Source organism: Eretmochelys imbricata, chromosome 7 (assembly GCF_965152235.1).
Source record: "Eretmochelys imbricata isolate rEreImb1 chromosome 7, rEreImb1.hap1, whole genome shotgun sequence".
NCBI classification, from domain to species: Eukaryota; Metazoa; Chordata; order Testudines; family Cheloniidae; genus Eretmochelys; species Eretmochelys imbricata.
Window position 1 is genome coordinate 78,340,061 of NC_135578.1, and position 18,608 is coordinate 78,358,668.

The window sequence follows — 18,608 nt, forward strand, 5'->3', positions numbered from 1 at the left end:
CCACTGCGCCCTCCCCACCCCCAAAACAGCTATGTTAAAAATCAGTTAAAATTAAAAAAAGTCAAGCATGCAAAAGCTAGAAAAGGCCAGAATGAAGGTTGCCAATGCCATCTTAGTTTGGTCCCCCTATTCATGTGCATTATGAAACAGTCATCTTACTGGAACATTCATACTTCTATGCAGTTTTGCCAAGAGCATATAAGAAAAAAAAACACATTTTCATGGACAACTATTGGGAAATGGGCTAACAATTATTTTTGTAACCACTGTACTTGCGCATACAGGCCAGTGACCTTAAGTACTATTAAAAGTAATAATTAAGAAAGCAGAATCACTTACCCTTCTTAAAGAAGCCTCAGCATTAACAGGAGTTTCTGGATGGACCCATTTAGAGGAGGGTAGACCAAGTCCTGAGTAAGCATGTGTTCCATTTGGATACTGCCAAATAATTGGATAAAGTCCTATCTGATTATATGAAGCAGAAGGATGAGCTTGTCCAAGAAGATGTGGAGACTGGTGCTGTAACATCTGCTGCTGGTGTGCTAATGCCAAATGGCTTAAGCTGCTGGCATGAGCAGTCTCTAGTCGTGGATGGCCACCTAATAAGGAAGCTGTAGGCACTCCAGGTAACACTGCAGGAAGTAGATGAGGGTGATGAACAGAATGGTGAGATGCAGTACTAAGAGAATGAGTGTTAATAGCAGATAATGGAGTCTGATTTGAAGACCCAGTTAACAGATGGGGTGCACCACTTAATGCAGGATGATGCGTGTTCGGATTTAAACAGGTTCTGTGGGATGAGGAATGAAGAGGATAATTATGCTGATGTAAGTAAGGTGAAATGTGATTAGTTCCTGTTTCTTGACCAATAAGAGTGGGATCCCTGTATACTGTGAAATGTTCATTCTTGTCAATAATAAGAGGACTTTTAGTAGCTTCTAACGCACTAACTCGAGCTGGAACCGGATGAAAACTAGACCTAAGCATATCATGCTCAGTTTTATTTGCTGACCTTGATACTCCAGTAACATGGCTGTTCTGATAACTAACCTTTGACTTCACAGTATCAGGAGATTGGGTGAGTTTAGGCTTAACATCAGGTGAAGAATATGACTTTGTTTTAGGATGATCAACTGAAGTACTAGATTTTGACTTCATAGCATCAGAGGCTGGACTTTGTTTATGTAGTTTACCCTCTTCAGCTAATGAAACTACATTTAATGAAGACACAAATGAGCCATGTTGAACTTTTTCTTTTTCAGGATTTAAATGTTCATTTACTGTCGTTTTCATAATCCCAGACTGTATCAAATCCATTTTACTGACAACATCGCTAACCCAACTTTGATCAGTTTCTCGTTTTCTTACTTCTAGAAAATTTACATTTGTAAATTGATGTTTTAAATTGCTGCCACAGGACACTATTTTCTGAAGTTTTTGCAACCCAAAGGTACTTGCAGCATTTTCCTGGCTCTCCTCATCAGAATTGGTTTCAGTAGTTGCATCACCAACACATTTTGGTGTAGGCGGCCTGGGTACAAACTGCTCATTTGTTAACAATTCCATAGTATTCCGATTTTCTACACTGCACTCTTGAACATGTGCATCACTGGCACTCTGACTATGAAATTTCAGCTGCTCTGCTGGACAGAGTGATTTTTTTTCTTGTAGGTCTAATTCAGCTGACTTTGGTCTTTCTGCATCTTGATGATTTTTATCTGCTTGTATTTCATCCCATGGAGACTGCCTATCTATTAGTGTCTGTTCCTCTACTCCCTCACTACTCCGGGATTTTCCTTCTTCTCCATTTATGTTTGAAGTGTTCTTGCTTTTCAACTCATTCTCTGAATTTTGCTCTGATGAAGAATCTGTTAATCTTTTATTTGAATTTTCTGAGTCACTGCTCTCAGAATAGTCAGAGATATTGTCTGTCCGCACTCTTTTCATACTTAGTTTCTTTTCATCCTCTTCAGGTTTTCTTCTTTTACTAATAAAGTGTTTATGTTTACTTTTGGGATTTTCTGTAGAGGAGAAAGAAATTATTATTACATTTTTAGTCAGGGACAGTTTTAAGAATTTCTCCCCCTCCCCTTTCAAAAATGCTCCTACCTCCTCGACCTATATAATCATATTTTTCTTCCTTCATCTTCTCCTCGTCAGGCATGCTGCTATCTGAGCCTTTCCTTTTATTTGGACGAGCATTCCGTTGTTGATGGTGCTGGTGAGAGTTCTGTTTTGGTGTTGCAGTTTGGGAATTCATGGCTGGTCTGGGACTATTTGCTTGAGCACGTGTATAATGCCCCTAAATATAATCAAATAATTAATTCACCCAACATGATCCTAATTAATCTGTTTAAATACAGATATTCAACATTTACAATAAACCAAAACATCACTTAAGTAGAAAAAGAAAATATATCTACGTGGGCTGTATTGCTGTTCTGGTTGGAACGAGACCTGCGACGTGATGTGATGCCAATATTTTCACCTTTCAACAAAGAGTGAACAACATCATCTAGAAAGGTCATCTGAACCATAGAAGGATCAACATTCTGTGGTTCTAACACCTGGTTTATTAAAAGAAGAAGAAATCCATAATTAACAGGTTTTTAAACATAGTCTACCCTATATTTCCTACATCAATGTTTGTGCCAAATACATAGTTCATATGGTACACTGAAAAAGTATCCAAAGGAAAGCCCTAGTTCATCTTGACAAGCTAGCCTGTTGTAAGACTTCTCAGTGGAATGGGGAAGCAGCAAAACCCAAGCATTATCATTTTGTGTTCAAGTTAACAGTTTTATTAGACCACTATTACATTGGCTCCTTTTTCCCCCAAGCTGACAATGATAAACTGAAAAGCGATCAAACTCTTGTTAGAGGATGACCATTAAGCAAGTTTTTAAAAACTGAATACAATCTGGCTATAAAGAGAAGAGGAAAGTAACTGGTGAAAGAGAATGGCAAAATGCACAGCAAGACGACAGATTCATATAAAGAAATTTGCAAGTTAATTACAAAGAATTCGAACATTAAGTTAGACAAACTTGCAGACTGACATTTGATTCTGTTGGTCACTTCAAGGAAGACAAGTCATTTACTATATTAACACTAATTCAATACTCCCAGGTTTCTCTTGGAATATAATTCTCCATTTTGCCATGAAAATCCTTGTTTTAAAAACTTTTAGGAATAGTACCAACTGCAACTGAAAGCTACTAAAATAAATGCTTAATATCACATGACTCAGAGATTTTAACTGCTTCTGAAAAAGTTATCACTGGAATGATAGGAAACAAATTCGAAGCAGAGTCGATATTAGAGACTGATTCTTGGTTCTAGATATTAGAGACTGATTCATTTTAAGCATTTCAATAATCAGGTAATGATTATATAAGAGAACCTAAAATCTTAGACGTTGATTTATTGCTTAAATGCATATTGTTTAAACACAACTTTCCGACTAATAAGGGATATACTTGTACCCATTTGAAGAGAACAGCATAATAAATCTAACACCACCACAACACTTTAAAAAATATCAAACATTTACATTGGGCATAAAACTTTTCTGAATAAGGGTCATAATATTTACCTGGTCATTCATAACAATCATAGTGCGGGTAAAAAGATCATGATGAGTAATTATACCAGTGAACCACTGGGTGGCAGAATCCTGTCTGTATACTCTCACTCTATAGCCGTTTAAGGAATATGGACCTTTAAAAGGAAAATGTTACAGAAAAACATTGAGAAATTCAGCCAAAAAAAATTTTTTTTTGATCATGTAGCATTTATAATACAATGCGCAGGGAATGATTAACAAACCAGATGTGTATCTAGCACACTGGCCAGCCAGTGCATTTTACTTCTGATTCAAAAAGACATTTTGGAATACATGGGAATGTTTAACATGATTTGGTGATTCTAAGGTCAATTATGCGAATGTTTTCAAATAACGGTTTTCTTATCTTACTAACACTTGCTGCATCTGTAAAGACAAATCATGAAAAAAACCGAATCACGAAAGGTAACCATAGAAGAGTAAGCTGAAAGGCAAGAGTGTCACAGCAGATTATATGGACACTGTTGAACAAGCTGATCACATGCTCAGATGCCTTTTCAGGAGAAACAATTTAGATCTCTGTGTTTGAGTTCTGCAGCTGCCAAGTTTGTCCATCACTGACCACAAAGTTTATTTCCACTGAGGTAGTTCAGAAAAGCAAAGTCTCTTCTAGTGACCCCAGCTGCAAAAAGATGGAAAGAATTATGTTCTATTTTAAATGAATGATTTAACGGTATATTGCAGGGAGACAAGATTCCAGATTCATAGACGGAGGCAGAAATTGTACTCATTCCTAGAGAAGGAAAAGATCATTCCAGTTGTGTATCATACAGACCTATTTCTTAATTAACATGGACGCTAAAACTTATGCTAAGCTTCTAGCAAAAAGACTGAGTGTCATTTTGCACAAATAGTTTCACCCAGACCAGTCTCAGCTCATTGCTGGCAGGCATCTATCTGATAATCTCAGAAGAACTCTGAATTTGATCTACAGTGTTAATTCTTGAAATTCTTCCTGTGTGCTTCTTTCTTTCTATGGGTGCTGAGAAAGCCTGTGACCGGTTGGAGTGGGAGTACTTCAGACAGATTTTAGTAAAGTTTGGTTTTTTAAATCAGTTTTGTAGAGGCATACTGGTCCTGTATACTGATCCTTAAGCACCTGCTTTGGTTAATGGCCATCAGTCATTGCCTTTTAATTTGTCTAGGGAATGACACAGGGTTGCCCTTATCCAACTTGTTGGTTGCTTTGGCAATAAAGCCATATGCAAATAAGTGTGAGAAAATCCACTTAGTAAAGGGCATCAAGACATCGTCTGGATTAGAACAGAAAATAGATTGTATGCTGAGGATGTCTTGTTATATTTCGAAGGTATGTATCATTTTGATTTAAAAAGATGTTGATAAGAAAACAGCCAGCAAACCATAACTTTTTGCCGGGTTCTTTGAATATTAATCTGACCCTGAAAAAGTAATGTACAATGTAGTATATTTTAACATTTTATTGTAACTTTAGCTTAATTTAAAAAAAAAGAATTGTGCTCTAGTTTTAAAAAGTGTAAACTTGTTAAAGAAATCTTAAACCCGATCCTTTAAAAGTATATGCACAGTATCTGAATAAATTCAAGTCCAAAAGAAGGCTATGTACACAACATAGATAAGACTGCTCAGCATGGTCACCCTAAAGCATTAAAAATCATGCCTTCTGCTTTCTGAGACTATAGGGTTCATGTTTTCAAGCTTTTTCCCACAACCATGAGCATTAGAAATGTATTCCACTCATTTTCATTATCTCTGGGCAGGTCTACACTTAAAATGCTGTTGTAGTGCAGCTGCGCTGCTGTTGCGCTTCAGTGAAGACACTACTATGGTCAAGAGAAGAGCTTCTCCCATTGGCATATTTAATCCACCTCTGCGAGAGACAGTAGATATGTCAACAAGAAAAGCCCTCCTTTCGACACAGATTTGTCTACTCCGTCCGTTAGGTTGGTACAACTGCGTCGTTCGGGGGGTGGATTTTTCACACACGAGTGACCTAGTTATACCACTGCAAGTTTATAGTGTATACTTGGCCTCTCTCTCATCACTACAGTATCTGAATGCATCACAAACATTAATTTACCTTCTACAACACCTCTGACAGAAGAAGGGGTGGTTTTAACCCTATTTTGCAGTTCGGGAGTTGAGGCACAAAGATAAGGATCAAATGTTTCCACAATTTTGGGAGCTCAATTTGAGACGTCTAGGACCTGATTTCTAAAATAACTTAGCATTATATTGCACTTGGTATGTTCAAAGCACAGCTCCTATTGACTTCAGTTGCAGCTGTGACTGCTCAGCACTTCTGCAAATCAGAGCTCAGGGTCCCAATTTGGATACCCAGAAAATGAGAAACAGAGTTAGTGCGCACCTGTGAAAAAGTATGATTTAAGTGATTTGCTAAATATCACATGGTAACTTTGTGGCAGAAACAGGGATAGTACTTCCCCCAAGGCAGCTTTCAAGTACCTTAACCAGGAGATCATTCTTTCTCTTTCTGCAACCCATTGCCTCATTCACTACACACCTTCCAAATTCTGCAGCAAAAGCAACAGGACCCTGCAGGCAATAGTGTCCCTCACTACTCAACCTTGATTCACCCCAAAGCAGTTCCACCCTGTGCTCTGAATGTAGAAGAGGTCCAATGGAAAAAATAGTATGTGATCATGTAATTAAAGACAGTAACATAATGCATATGACAAGGGGACTGAATTAAAGTTGCATGGACAAACTTAATCCTGGCATTTGCTAACTTTTGAGAGCTTGACATAGCAACCCAAATGTTTTTAACACAGGTTTTTGCCTGTAGTTTCCTCGGGTTTTAAAAGGGCAAACTGAAAAAAAACCAGAAAATTCATCATGCAGCATCATATTGACACCCATGATTCATCAGCAGGATTGGAATCTTAGATCCACGACACAGATGTTTGCCACTTGAACTAATGGAGCAACTGATAGCAATAGTAGGTTGTCATCCCATATGTGGACCAGCATTAGAGAGGGATGAGACACATACTTTGCCAGTGGATTTCACTGATAATTGCTGACAGCAGAGGAACCATGAGACTCTGGAATCTTGGATTCCACTCCTGGGTCTGACAGGGGGTGTATCTCGTGGGCAAAGACTCCTCTTCTGCCCATTTTCCCCAAGTTTGACCCTTTTTCTTTCCTGTGCCTTCCAAGAGTTTTCTTGCTCAGCCAGACCTAGTCGCCCCCTGTCCATATACTAATTCCCTCCTCACTCCCAGACTGTTTGCCCAGCCAATGCCAGTGCTCCTCCTGTACCCTACCTACTTGTCAGGTCTGTCTCCTCTCCCTCCCTGTGTTCCTCCCCCACTGCTAGTTCACAGAATCAGTCTCATTGTCCAGCCAGTAACAATCTCCACTCCATCCCGCAAGTTCCTCAGAGTTCTTTCCCATAGCCAGTTCCTCCCCGCACCGTTTCTTTACTTGGCTCCTATTCTCCTTGCGTACTCAGTTCAAGTCTCACACTTGCAAGCTCCCAGCCCCAGTCTCCTATATTCCCTCTCTCAGACTCCCAGTTCCAGTTTCTTCTACCACTCAGCCCCTAGTCCTAGTGTCCTTGCCCAGCCAGTTCCAATTTCTCTCCCCTGCCTCCTTGTCTAATCTACTTCCTTTCCCCTACACCAGCTTTTGTGCCTTCTGCATTCACATCAGACAGTTTCCTTCTCCATGCTGCCTGGGTGCCCTCCATATTGGTGCACAAAGCATTCATGTGGTCGGGGTGGGGCCAAGAGGTTTGGAGTGTGGGAGGGGGCTCAGGGCTGGGGCAGAGGGTTGGGGTGCAGGGGTATGAGGGCTCTGGCTGGGGATGTGGGCTCCGGGGTGGGGCCGGGGATGAGGGACTCACAGTTGGGGCAGAGAGTTGGAGTATGAGGTCAAACTAGCCAGATAAATCTGCCCACTTCCTGTTTACAATGTCACCAGAAAGTAAGAATAAGTGTTCGCATAGGACTTTTGTAGCCAGCATTCCAAGGTATTCATGTGCCAGATGCGCTAAAGATTCATATGCCCCTTCATCCTTCAGCCACCACTCCAGAGGACATGCTTCCATGCTGATGACGCTCATTAAAAAATAATGTGTTAATTAAATTTGTGACTGAACTCCTTATGGAAGAATTGTAGGTCTACTGCTCTAAGAATGGAGATTCTACCACCTCCCTACGTAACCCATTCCAGTGCTTCACCACCCTCATAGTGAAATAGTTTTTCCTAATATCCAACCTAGACCTCCCTCACTGCAACTTGAGACCATTGCTTCTTGTTCTGTCATCTGCCCCATTGAGCACAGCTTAGCTCCATCCTCTTTGGAACCCCCCCTTCAGGTAGCTGAAGGCTGCTATCAAATCCCCCCTCACTCTTCTCTTCTGCAGACTAAATAATCCCAGTTCCCTCAGCCTCTCCTCGTAAGTCATGTGCTCCAGCCCCCTAATCATTTTCGTTGCCCTCCACTGGACTCTCTCCAATTTGTCCACATCCCTTCTGTAGTGGGGGGACTAACACTGGACACAATACTCCAGGTGTGGCCTCACCAGTGCTGAACAGAAGGGATTAATCACTTCCCTCGATCTGCTGGCAATGCTCCTACTAATACAGCCCAATGTGCTGTTGGCCTTCTTGGCAACAAGGGCACGCTGCTGACTCATATCCAGCTTCTCGTCCACTGTAACCCCTAGGTCCTTTTCTGAAAAACTGCTGCTTAGCCATTCGGTCCCCAGCCTGTAGCGTTGCATGGGATTCTTCCTTCTTAAGTGCAGGACTCTGCACTTGTCCTTGTTGAACCTCATCAGATTTCTTTTTGCCCAATCCTCCAATTTGTCTTGCTCACTCTGGACTCTATGCTTACCCTCCAGCGTATCTACCTCTCCCCCCATCTTAGTGTCATCTGCAAACTTGCTGAGGGTGCAATTCATCCCATCATCCAGATTATTAAAAAAGATGTTGAACAAAACCAGCCCTAGGACCAGGGCCCAGGTCCAGCCCCAGTACCGGGATGCTGGCTTTTTAAAACATACAAAACGTTGTGAACTGGATCTCTAAATTACAGGAGCAAAACTTTTTTTGCAGAAAACAAGGGATTCTACTCGGAAGCTGAATCAAAGTACAACTGCAAAACTATCTAGTATGAATGCTCTCTACATATTTCTCCATCTCCAATTTCATGTCAGTGCAAGATTGTTCCTTTAAAAATACTGGTGAGGGCTTTTCCCTGTCTTGTTTTAAATGTTCCAGGTAAGGGGCCTTCCACCACTTCCCCTGGAAAACTTACAACAGAATACATTTAGCTGTTTTAGAAGGTTTTTCCTGATACTTAATGTAACGGCCAATGGTGTGTCTAACGTACCACTGCTTTCTGTTATACCTGTTTGTAGCATACCACCCTAAATAATACTCTCCCCCTCCTTGGTGTTTATACTCTTCAAATATTTATAAACTGTTATTACCACACCTCTTCCTAATTGTCATTCACACAAACTTAACAAATTTAGATCTCTGAATCTTCTATTTTAAATCGGCCCTTTTAGCCTCTTTTTGTTGCTCCTTGCAACTCCAATTTGCGTAAAGCTTTCTGGTATGCAGGTGCCCAGAACTGAATGCAATCCTTCAGTGTTTCAGAGAAAGCACTACCTCCTCTTCATTCTGAGATGCAAAGGCCATATGCATGCACCCAAAATTGCATCCACTTTTTATGCTACTGTCTCTTTTTGCAAAGTCCCTTTGAATCTGCAGCACACTGTCACATCTCTCTCTTTTTGGAAACATCGCTTTCGACGTTTGCCCCTACATTTTGAATATCTGTGTTTAAATTATTTTATTTTGTATGTACTATTGTAGCTTGGAGTTTTTCCAACACACTCTCATAAGTTTTGGCCCATAGTTCTTTATTAGTAGTATTACAGCAGCTCCCAGAGGCTCCACTCTAATCTGGGGGTTCCCTGGATGAGGCATTATACAAACAGAGACAGCCCATGTCCAGAGAGTTTTTCAGTCTAAATTAAGGAAAAACATAACAAGTCCACATAAACAGAAGGAGAAGAAGCAGAGAGGAAAGACGATGGTAAAAGTGACAGTAGCACATGATTACACTGACTAACTAGGAGTATAATTTGAACATTTCCAGTCTTTTTTTTTTGTTTTTTTGAAGACAATGTTATCAATAATTCCTGTTGGCCATTTGCCTGGCCATTGTCTGATGGCAATTTACCGTAGGCGTCATGGCAGAAGTGGATCGTGAGGAGGGAGCTAAAGGATGAGGTAGTGGCTTTATGGATGATTTCAGGAAAGGCACCCTACGCAATAGGGGGACAGAATGAACATGCTTGGACAAACAAATGATTACGGTTCTCATTGTCAGCAGAACAGAGAAGCAACAAGGAGGCACAAAAGCATATAATGGGGGGGGGGAGGGGCGTGCTACACTGTCACTATCTTAAAGTAGATGTGGGCAAACTAAAGCCTGCGGGCCACAACCGGCCCACGGGACCCTCTTGCCCAGCCCCTGAGCTCCTGGCCCGCAAGGCAGGCCTCCAGCCCCTCCCCCGCTGTTCCCCCTCCCCCGCAGCCTCAGCTCACTATGCCGCTGGCACAATGCTTTGGGCAGCGCTGCTGCAGAGCCCAGCCTGACCTAGTGCTCTGTGCTGCGTGGCTGGCTCCAGCCAGGAGACACGGCTGTAGTGCCGCCAGCCACAGGTGCTCCAGGCAACGTGGTAAGGGGGCAGGGAGCAGGGGGTTGGACAGAGGGCGGGGAGTTTGGGGAGGGTGGTCAGGGGGTGGGCATGTGGATAGGGGTCAGGGCGGTCAGAGGGCAGGGAACAGCGGGGTTGAATGGGGGCAGGGGCCCCAGGGCAGTCAGGAAGGAGAGGGGGATTGGATGGGGTGGCAGGGGCAGTCAGGGGTGGGGGTCCCAGGGAGGCCATCAGGGAACAGGGGTTGGATGGGGCAGGGGCCCCAGGGGGGCAGTCAGGAAGGAGAGGGGGATTGGATGGGGTGGCGGGGGCAGTCAGGGGTGGGGGTCCCAGGGAGGCCATCAGGGAACAGGGGTTGGATGGGGCAGGAGTCCTGGGGGCAGGGGATGGAGGGTGCCGTCAGGGGGCGAGAAGTGGGGTAGGAGCGATGGGGGAGGGGGCCGGGCCACACCTGGCTGTTTGGGGAGGCACAGCCTCCCCTAACTGGCCCTCCATACAATTTCCGAAACCCGATGCAGCCCTTGGGCCAAAAAGTTTGCCCACCCCTGCCTTAAAGGCTTGAATAACAAACTTGTGATTTGATGTGGTGGTGAAGAGAGAGCCAGTGGAAGGACTCAGGGGGATAACACATTCACAAAGATGAAACAGGAAGAGACTTAGAAACAGCGTTTGAATAGACCTGAGGAGCAAGGTGCATGTCACGAAGGCCAGGGAACAGGCAGCTGCAAGAGTCAAAAAGGAAAACGATAAAAGCTGGATGACAGTTTTAGACATACTGTATGCACAGAAAGAAAAAAGATGGATCTTGGAAATTTTACTGAAAAAGAAGAAGAAGGATTTAAATACAACCTCACTGTGTGGGTTTAAACACAGGGCAGGTTTGAAGATGCTGCCCAGTTATGGGCCTGATTGAGTTGGGAAGATAGGTGATGCTGACTTGATAAAGGATGACAGACAACAGAGGGGAGGAAAGGAAAGATGAGTTTATTTTAATAAAATAAGATTAAGCTATTGTAATGTGCTCTCCATGAGGTTACCCTTGAAATCATTCAGAGAATGAAACTGATAGAGAACATAATGTCTCGCTTTATTGGGTAGGCCACATTGCTGGGAGCATATGATACTAGTGCTCCTTAAACTGCATTGGCTGTCTACTGGTCTCTGCACAAAGTTTAAGGTGCTGGTTATCACCTACAAAAGCCCTAAATGGCCTAGAATATGGCTAACTGAGAAACGACTTCTCCCCATGCCACACCTCCACAGCTGTGATCAGCAGAGGTACTTGAGCTAGAATCCCCTTCATTATATAAAAAAAAGAGGGTACTGATGGCAAGGCATTCGCTATGAGAGGTGTGAGGCTCTGGAACTTGCTCCAACCCTTGGTTGGAAACAGCCTGATATTTGATGACCTTCTGGGCATGCTGCAAAAACATGTTTCATAGGGTTTTTGACAAGGGTAAGCTTCCTGGAATGATGAAGGGATGAAAAAGGAGCTTTTTTGTAGAGGACAGGCTTGCAGAGTTTCTTTTAAACAATTATTTTAATGATGTTAGTGTTTTGTTGTATTATGTGGTTGGGGTGCCTACAGCCTTACATAGGTGTGTTTTTATTATATTCAAAATAAAATGAATAAGTAGAACGAATTCAATTTTAGTTCCCTTTGTATTTGGCCCTACCTTGAGTTCATGCTACTCCAAATCCATTATCTTCTGCAAATTTAATCAGCTGTTACTCTGAAACCAATCAGCACACTGTAAACTCCCTCTTCCAGATCACATAATATTAAATCTAATACTGACCCTAGTGTCACCACACAAGATACTTCCTCCACAATTGAGTACATTGTCTAATTCCAGTAGTCTTTGTTTGTCATCCATTAGCCAGCATACCATCCATGGAATAGCAATCATGTCTAAGCAAATCAAATTCAGCAAGCGAGAAGATAACAAATGTTTTACTAAAATTCAGATATTAGACCTATTGTGTTCCCTTCATCCACTAATTTTGTAATTTTATCAAAGCAGCAATGAAGTTTGGCATGATTTGTTCTTAAAAATTCTAGCTTCCTTATGCTCATACTTTTAATTTCGTCTGGTTGTTTTGCACATTTTTTCCCTCAAACTTTGTGTTGTTATTTAACTCGGGATTTACTTCTTGATCTTACAAACGCTTACATGACTATAGTAAATGTATGCTACTTTAGAATGATTTATTAGCAAAGTTGCTCCAAATAAACCCCTCCCCCTACTTCACATCAGCTTTCACAAAACTTCCATTTTACAAACTAGAAAACCAACAACTTCATGGATTAGCAGCAACTATAGGAATGGGGACTGAGAGTTACAAAACCTCAACAATTTGAAAGCCACATGTCAAAATCTCAGCAGGCCCTCATACAGTACAAAATCTGAGAGTGTTTCAGATATAGTTACCACAATATAATAGTAACTGGTTGGAAAGAAGCACAATTGTAAATGGCAGGCCATTGTTATTAGAGCTGAGCAGTTCTAACGGAAATCATTGTACTTCTGACTAACAGTTTGTTATCCCAAAGAATGTTTCCTTCTTTAGAGCACATAACAGTATAGTGTGGACTAAAAAGAAAACGTGGTTATTATTCATTGATTAAGGCACCATCACTAGTCTCAACACCAAAATCATAAATAAAATGTCCAGCGTTCTGCCTGATGGTATTATTAAATTGCTGTATAACTATTAAAGGGTGTGACACAAGTTAAAAAAAACAACCCCCCCCCCAAAAAATCTGTGCATGATCATTTACACATTTGCTTGAAAATCTGGGTGTATACTTACATCACAGCTTTTTTCCCAATTGTGTTTTGTTGTTTTAACAAACTATTTTCAAAGGGCCTAGTTAGAAAAGTTGAACTGTGTGAGATATGCTCTATAATAATACCACTTAGGGATAAATGCCATCCAACCTAGTGCTTTAAAATAGCTACACACATATACACGAAAACAAAAAGAAAAAAAAAGGAAATACAAAACACACATATTTCTCAAATTACCTTGCATAAAAATTTCCTGAACCTTTTGTTCTTTTACCCAGACTTTTACTTCCTCGTGAAGCTGCGGGTTGTCCCTGAGAACTGGGTTTAGACTGTCTACGTCGTCCTAGAGATTTAAAAAAGAACCATATGTTATGTTTATTCATAACATTTATGATGTTTATCTTTCTAAACACATTCCAAAGTACAATTTGAAACAAGACTGTAAAATGTATTGGTTCAATACAAATCCATGGATTATTTTTAGAAAAATCTCATACGTGCAAGCTGTATTTGTTAGTCGTAAGAGTGATTTTCATGAGGAAAAAAGTACACTGGATCCCATACATGGTCAGACTTACAAGCTATTAATAGACTCACACTTTCATAAATAAGGCCTTCCCTATAACCTAATGTTACTCTATAAAGAGTTCAATGTTTACGAGAACACGGTAACATTTGTTTCAACAAAGTGGCGTTAAAATCAGAAGCCTGAAATGTCCAATTCATATTTTTTTTATACACACACACTGCAAGAGAGAATTTAAATATTTATACCAACATATAAATGTGCATATGTAAGAAAAGAAAACTACTATTGCTAGTTTTTAATACGACACAGAACCTGGTAAACGGTCTTGATTGAAATAAGACATATTTCAGTTTTGGTCCAAACTCTCATTAGCAAAGATTTTATTTTAAAATAAATTCTCTTTACAATGTACATCTTTGAGTTAATCAGAAAGTATCTAGAAAATTAAATAAATCCATTTTTGGTGGCACTGTCCTCATAAAGGGGCAGATCTGGACACAAATTAACATTTTTTTCCTGTACTTAGAAACATGGTTTATTCAGTCATGGGATCTACTACAACCTGTCAATTCACCTGTGGGCTCTGATATTTTTCTCTCTCTCTTTCAAAGCACAATTACTACTCCTGAATTTGAAATCAGTGGCAGGAGCCCTAGAGTAACTGGGAGGAACAAAAGCCATAGTTGGTGGCTCTTTGAGAAGTACATTGGCAGATCTTGGAAACGGTGGACAGAAGGTACGTGTAGTTGTGTGAAGAGGCCCCCATAGAGAGAGAAAATAATTAGAGAGATCCTCAGCACATAGGTTATAAAATATTTTAATAATAACTGCCCATTGCCTTTTAGTGTCTGCTTGTTACCATTTAAAAGTGTTTTCCTTCACCTATACCTTCCTGCTTCCTTCCTGTCTTTTAACTTTTTATCCTTAGAATGGGAGTAGGGATGTGTGAAGAATCTAATTAGAGACCAAAAGATGACACAGACTTGGAAAACTGAAAATCTGTCTCCCACCCACAGTACTGCATAGGCTTCAACTCTTATACCTCTGCCCGCACATACAGCTTACTCCACTTGACATTTTATTATATGTCTCCAATTCATTAAACATGAGGTCACAGCAGCAAAATAAAAGACCATATGTGAAACCTGTATAAAAAAACACTTGTCCTTTAAGAGATCACCCAAAATATCTCCAAACGTATTAATCTACAAAAATAAAGTATACCTTGAGAAAAATACCCTGAAAACTAGGGTTTTGACAGTACATACTTTCTGTTATTGCCTTCTTGTATTTATATAAAATAATCACATGAAAAGATACTTTTATAAACAGAAAAGAGTACATTTGAACAAGTTCATTCAGATTTGTCACCCTTTAATAAAGACTGCCCTGCATCCAGTCCTATAAGCATTTAATATAGAAAGTTATTCTCTAACAGCATTGACATGTTGGAATGTTTAATACACTCTCCGTAACCACTGTAAAATAAAGCTTCTACTTCTAGCTATGAACTTTCAATTATTATACACACAATTAAAATAATGGTCAATAAAAATCACTATGTCAAGGAGAAATTCTAATAATAGAATTTAAGCTCAGTATGTCAGGAAATTCAAAGTAATGGTTCCCACAACCACCATAACTCTACCCCCTTATGCATGTGTTGTATGTCTATATATTCAGTTAAATGTATATGCCAAGTGGTTGAATTATGTTTTTTGTAGTCCATCTTACCTTTGAATTTCCTGATTTTTTTGCATTCACTTGGTCATACATTCAAATGTAATAATGTGTTTTGGAGCTAAACACATTAGTGCTTCATTGCACCCTACAAGAAAGGCTGGTAGAGAGCACAAGAGGAAGGCCATCAGACCTGCACTTCCTCAATTCCTTTTTAAGATGGCATTGCAGACGGTGATGTTGATCTGGAATTATCTAGTTTTACTTCTTAGCGGTGTACTTTCCTAAAGAAAAAAATATAATCCCATTTACCCTATAAAGGTACTTCCTGTGATTGGGTCAAGACAGCACAGATCCTGGATTCTTACTTCCTTCTTAGCTAGACTGACGACCAGTCAAACTGTAGAATACTCATGCCCTCTATAGTTCTTCTCTGCCAATTTCCACAGTTTGAGTTCTTCTGTTCTGAAAGAAAATGTGTTAGTCTTGTTACCTCCCAATCCAAGATTAGTCTTCCCTCAGTCCTGGAACTCAAGATTCCTCTGAGTGGATGTCTGTGCTGGCTTGCCACTGTCACAAAAAGCAAATCATCATATAAATGGGATTATAATTTGCCCTTCTGAGATGACTATAGCAAAATCTCTGCATTCTTAATACAGTAGCAGCATCTCACACAAGAGGAGGACTAGACTAAATACTGGCAAGAGAATGTGCCCCAGAGCCATAGAAAGGAAGGACGGGAATGGAGAAGTAGTATTCCCATACTTACTCTCCTTCCAGAAGACAGCTGCATAAAGTAGCATGGCCATAACCAACCTGTGGATGAAGGCTGAATGAAGAATTCCCAGGTCATGTAAGGCTTTACAGAGCTCATTTGCTGTTACCACCTCCATCCCACCAAGATGTGGACACAGCTCTAGTGGAGTGGTTTTCTTCCTACCTGAGCAAAAATTATTTGACTTATCTGTTTGCCTCTTGGATTCAGATTCTGACCCACTGTGTGATGACACACTGCAAAGCTTTTAGGACTTTCCTGGAATTTTTGAACAATGCAAGGGAGTCCATTTTCCTAAAAGATCTTAAGCAAATGTTCCAAAGTTCTTCTGAGAACACGAGTATACCTATGCCATAGTATTTCCTTTCTTATAATGTGGTGGAGCAGGCTGGAATTGCGAGCTATATTTTAACCAGGCCCCCTCCTGCTTCTCCCAATAGCGGGAGTGGAAAGGTCAGGCAGAGTAAGACTGCAGGACCACAGAGTATGTTTGAGTGCTGAGACAGACAGCACAAGAAACAAACAGTTTCTTTGTCCAAGAAAGCATTTTCAGTCTCCAAATACATAACGAGGCATCCAAGATAGTTGACAGGCAGCTACAGATTACTTGTTCTATTTCAGATATCTTTTGACTCAAACTTAGGAACTTGAAGGTGACCCAAAGAGACAAATGATCAAATTATGGGGAGAGCCCACAAAACAGCAATATTCTTCCAAGCTCCACCCACAAACCAAATTCTGTCCACCTGAGATACCAAAATGTGATTCTTCAGATTGTTCAGAATATAATGCAGGACCCTTGAGCTTGACTTCCCAGTGGGTCTCAGATGCCCTGCTTCTTTCCTTCTTGATTTGAGAAGCCGGAGAAAGGATGTGAGGTGGAAGTGGTGATACTCACCTAACTGACAGATACTTGTGGCACCAAAATAAGATGTCATGTACAGTAGATTAAAGATAGTCAAAACTTTTGTTAAATTTTTCCTCCCACACACAAAACAGTGACATTGTCTAAACAGAGATTTTCATTAAGAAGTTTGCATTTGTCAGAACACAGGATACTGGGCTAGTTGAACCATTGGTCGGACCCAGAATGGCCATTCTTATGACATCTGAATTAACACCTCATTGAAATAAATGGGCTTTTTCACATTTTCAAGCTTTTCTTCACAACTGTAATGGCTACAGACTGATTTTGTTTTAAAATGAAAACTGGAACTCTGGAGCTCAAGATGGCAGCTCAGAGTAAATGGAGGAGTAGTATATATCCACATCACTGCCCAATTTGAGCTCCGCTTTGAGGGCTTTAAAATTCTCCAATTACTGTCAATTCTTCCTGTCTGACCAAGGAGGAGGGACAATCCCATGGTCTCAGTAATGGAAAAACAGCCAAACCTAAAATGTATTCTATATATCAGCGTTTCCCAAACTGTGTTCCGCGGAACACTGGCGTTCTGCGGAATGTGAATAGGAGTTCCATGAAAGAATCGTAATAAAAAAAAAGGGTCTTGCACTTGATTTTTGTACTACTTTATATGTGCTTTCCAGTTAGAAATTGTTCAAGTTATTTTAAATTTGTATTTTTGCTTTGTTTTATAAAATACAATAAAATATATTTGAGCATAAATAACACAATTTTTTATTTGAAAACCAAACTACAAAATAATATTGTAAATGTTCAGTAAATATATACCAGGTGTTCCGTGGCCAAAAAAGTTTGGGAAACGCTGCTATATATTATAAGCACCTGAAATGTGGACGCAGAAAGTACCTTCCTCAAATCACAATGTTGCAACACAATGCTTTAATGCATGAAGGACATTTTTTTTGTAACAATAAGAACTCATTTTAGCTGCAGTATTTCACCAAAAAAGACTAAGTAGATTTTGCAGTCTTCACAGAGGTCAGCACCACATTAGTCCTTGCCATCTGTGGTTTAATTAACTACAGCTTCCTCTTATTGCTTAGAGATTTTCAGATGATTTAGGACATGAATTAAATAAAAACTGGTGTGTAATACACTTGAAAAATATGTTTACAATGTTATACTCACCAAGTGTTACCCGAGAAAACAAGCATTTCCTAAATATTAACTTCCACATATTCAGATGAGACCCCAGTGAATTCAGCAGTCAGCGAGCCAAATTCAACCCTGGTGATAATTTACATGAAGAGATTAATTTGTCCCACTGACTCCAGGGATAGTCAGAGTACAGACATATTAAGTATTTCAAAAGCTCGAAGTTTTACTCTGTTGATCAGATAAAAATTAGGGCTGTCAATTAACTGCAGTTAACACACGCAATTAACTTAAAAAAGTAATCGTGATTAATCGCAGTTTTAATTGCACTGTTAAACAATAGAATACCAATTTAAATTTATTAAATATTTTGGATGTTTTTCTACATTTTCATATATATCGTATTCTATGTTATAATTGAATCAAACTGTATATTATTTTTATTACAAATATTTGCACTGTAAAAATGATAAAAGAAATAGCATTTTTCAATTCACCTCATACAAG

At 40.1% G+C, this 18,608-nt stretch overlaps 1 protein-coding gene across 5 annotated transcripts in view; it reads right to left on the reverse strand.

The window, feature by feature from the left end:
- JMJD1C (jumonji domain containing 1C) overlaps positions 1-18,608 on the reverse strand; it is a 209,243-nt gene that overhangs the window by 62,080 nt on the left and 128,555 nt on the right. For 3 of the 5 annotated variants that reach the window (XM_077821654.1, XM_077821652.1, XM_077821655.1), the window contains exons 3-7: positions 13,338-13,443; positions 3,596-3,720; positions 2,424-2,567; positions 2,110-2,302; positions 340-2,021 (exon numbers count right to left, since the gene is read on the reverse strand). In XM_077821654.1, coding sequence (XP_077677780.1) covers positions 340-2,021; positions 2,110-2,302; positions 2,424-2,567; positions 3,596-3,720; positions 13,338-13,344 — 2,151 coding nt within the window. In that variant the 5' untranslated portion in view covers positions 13,345-13,443. Of the gene's footprint in view, positions 1-339; positions 2,022-2,109; positions 2,303-2,423; positions 2,568-3,595; positions 3,721-13,337; positions 13,444-15,621; positions 15,655-18,608 lie in introns of those variants that run through there. The other 2 variants (XM_077821653.1, XM_077821656.1) reach the window with 2 other exon arrangements.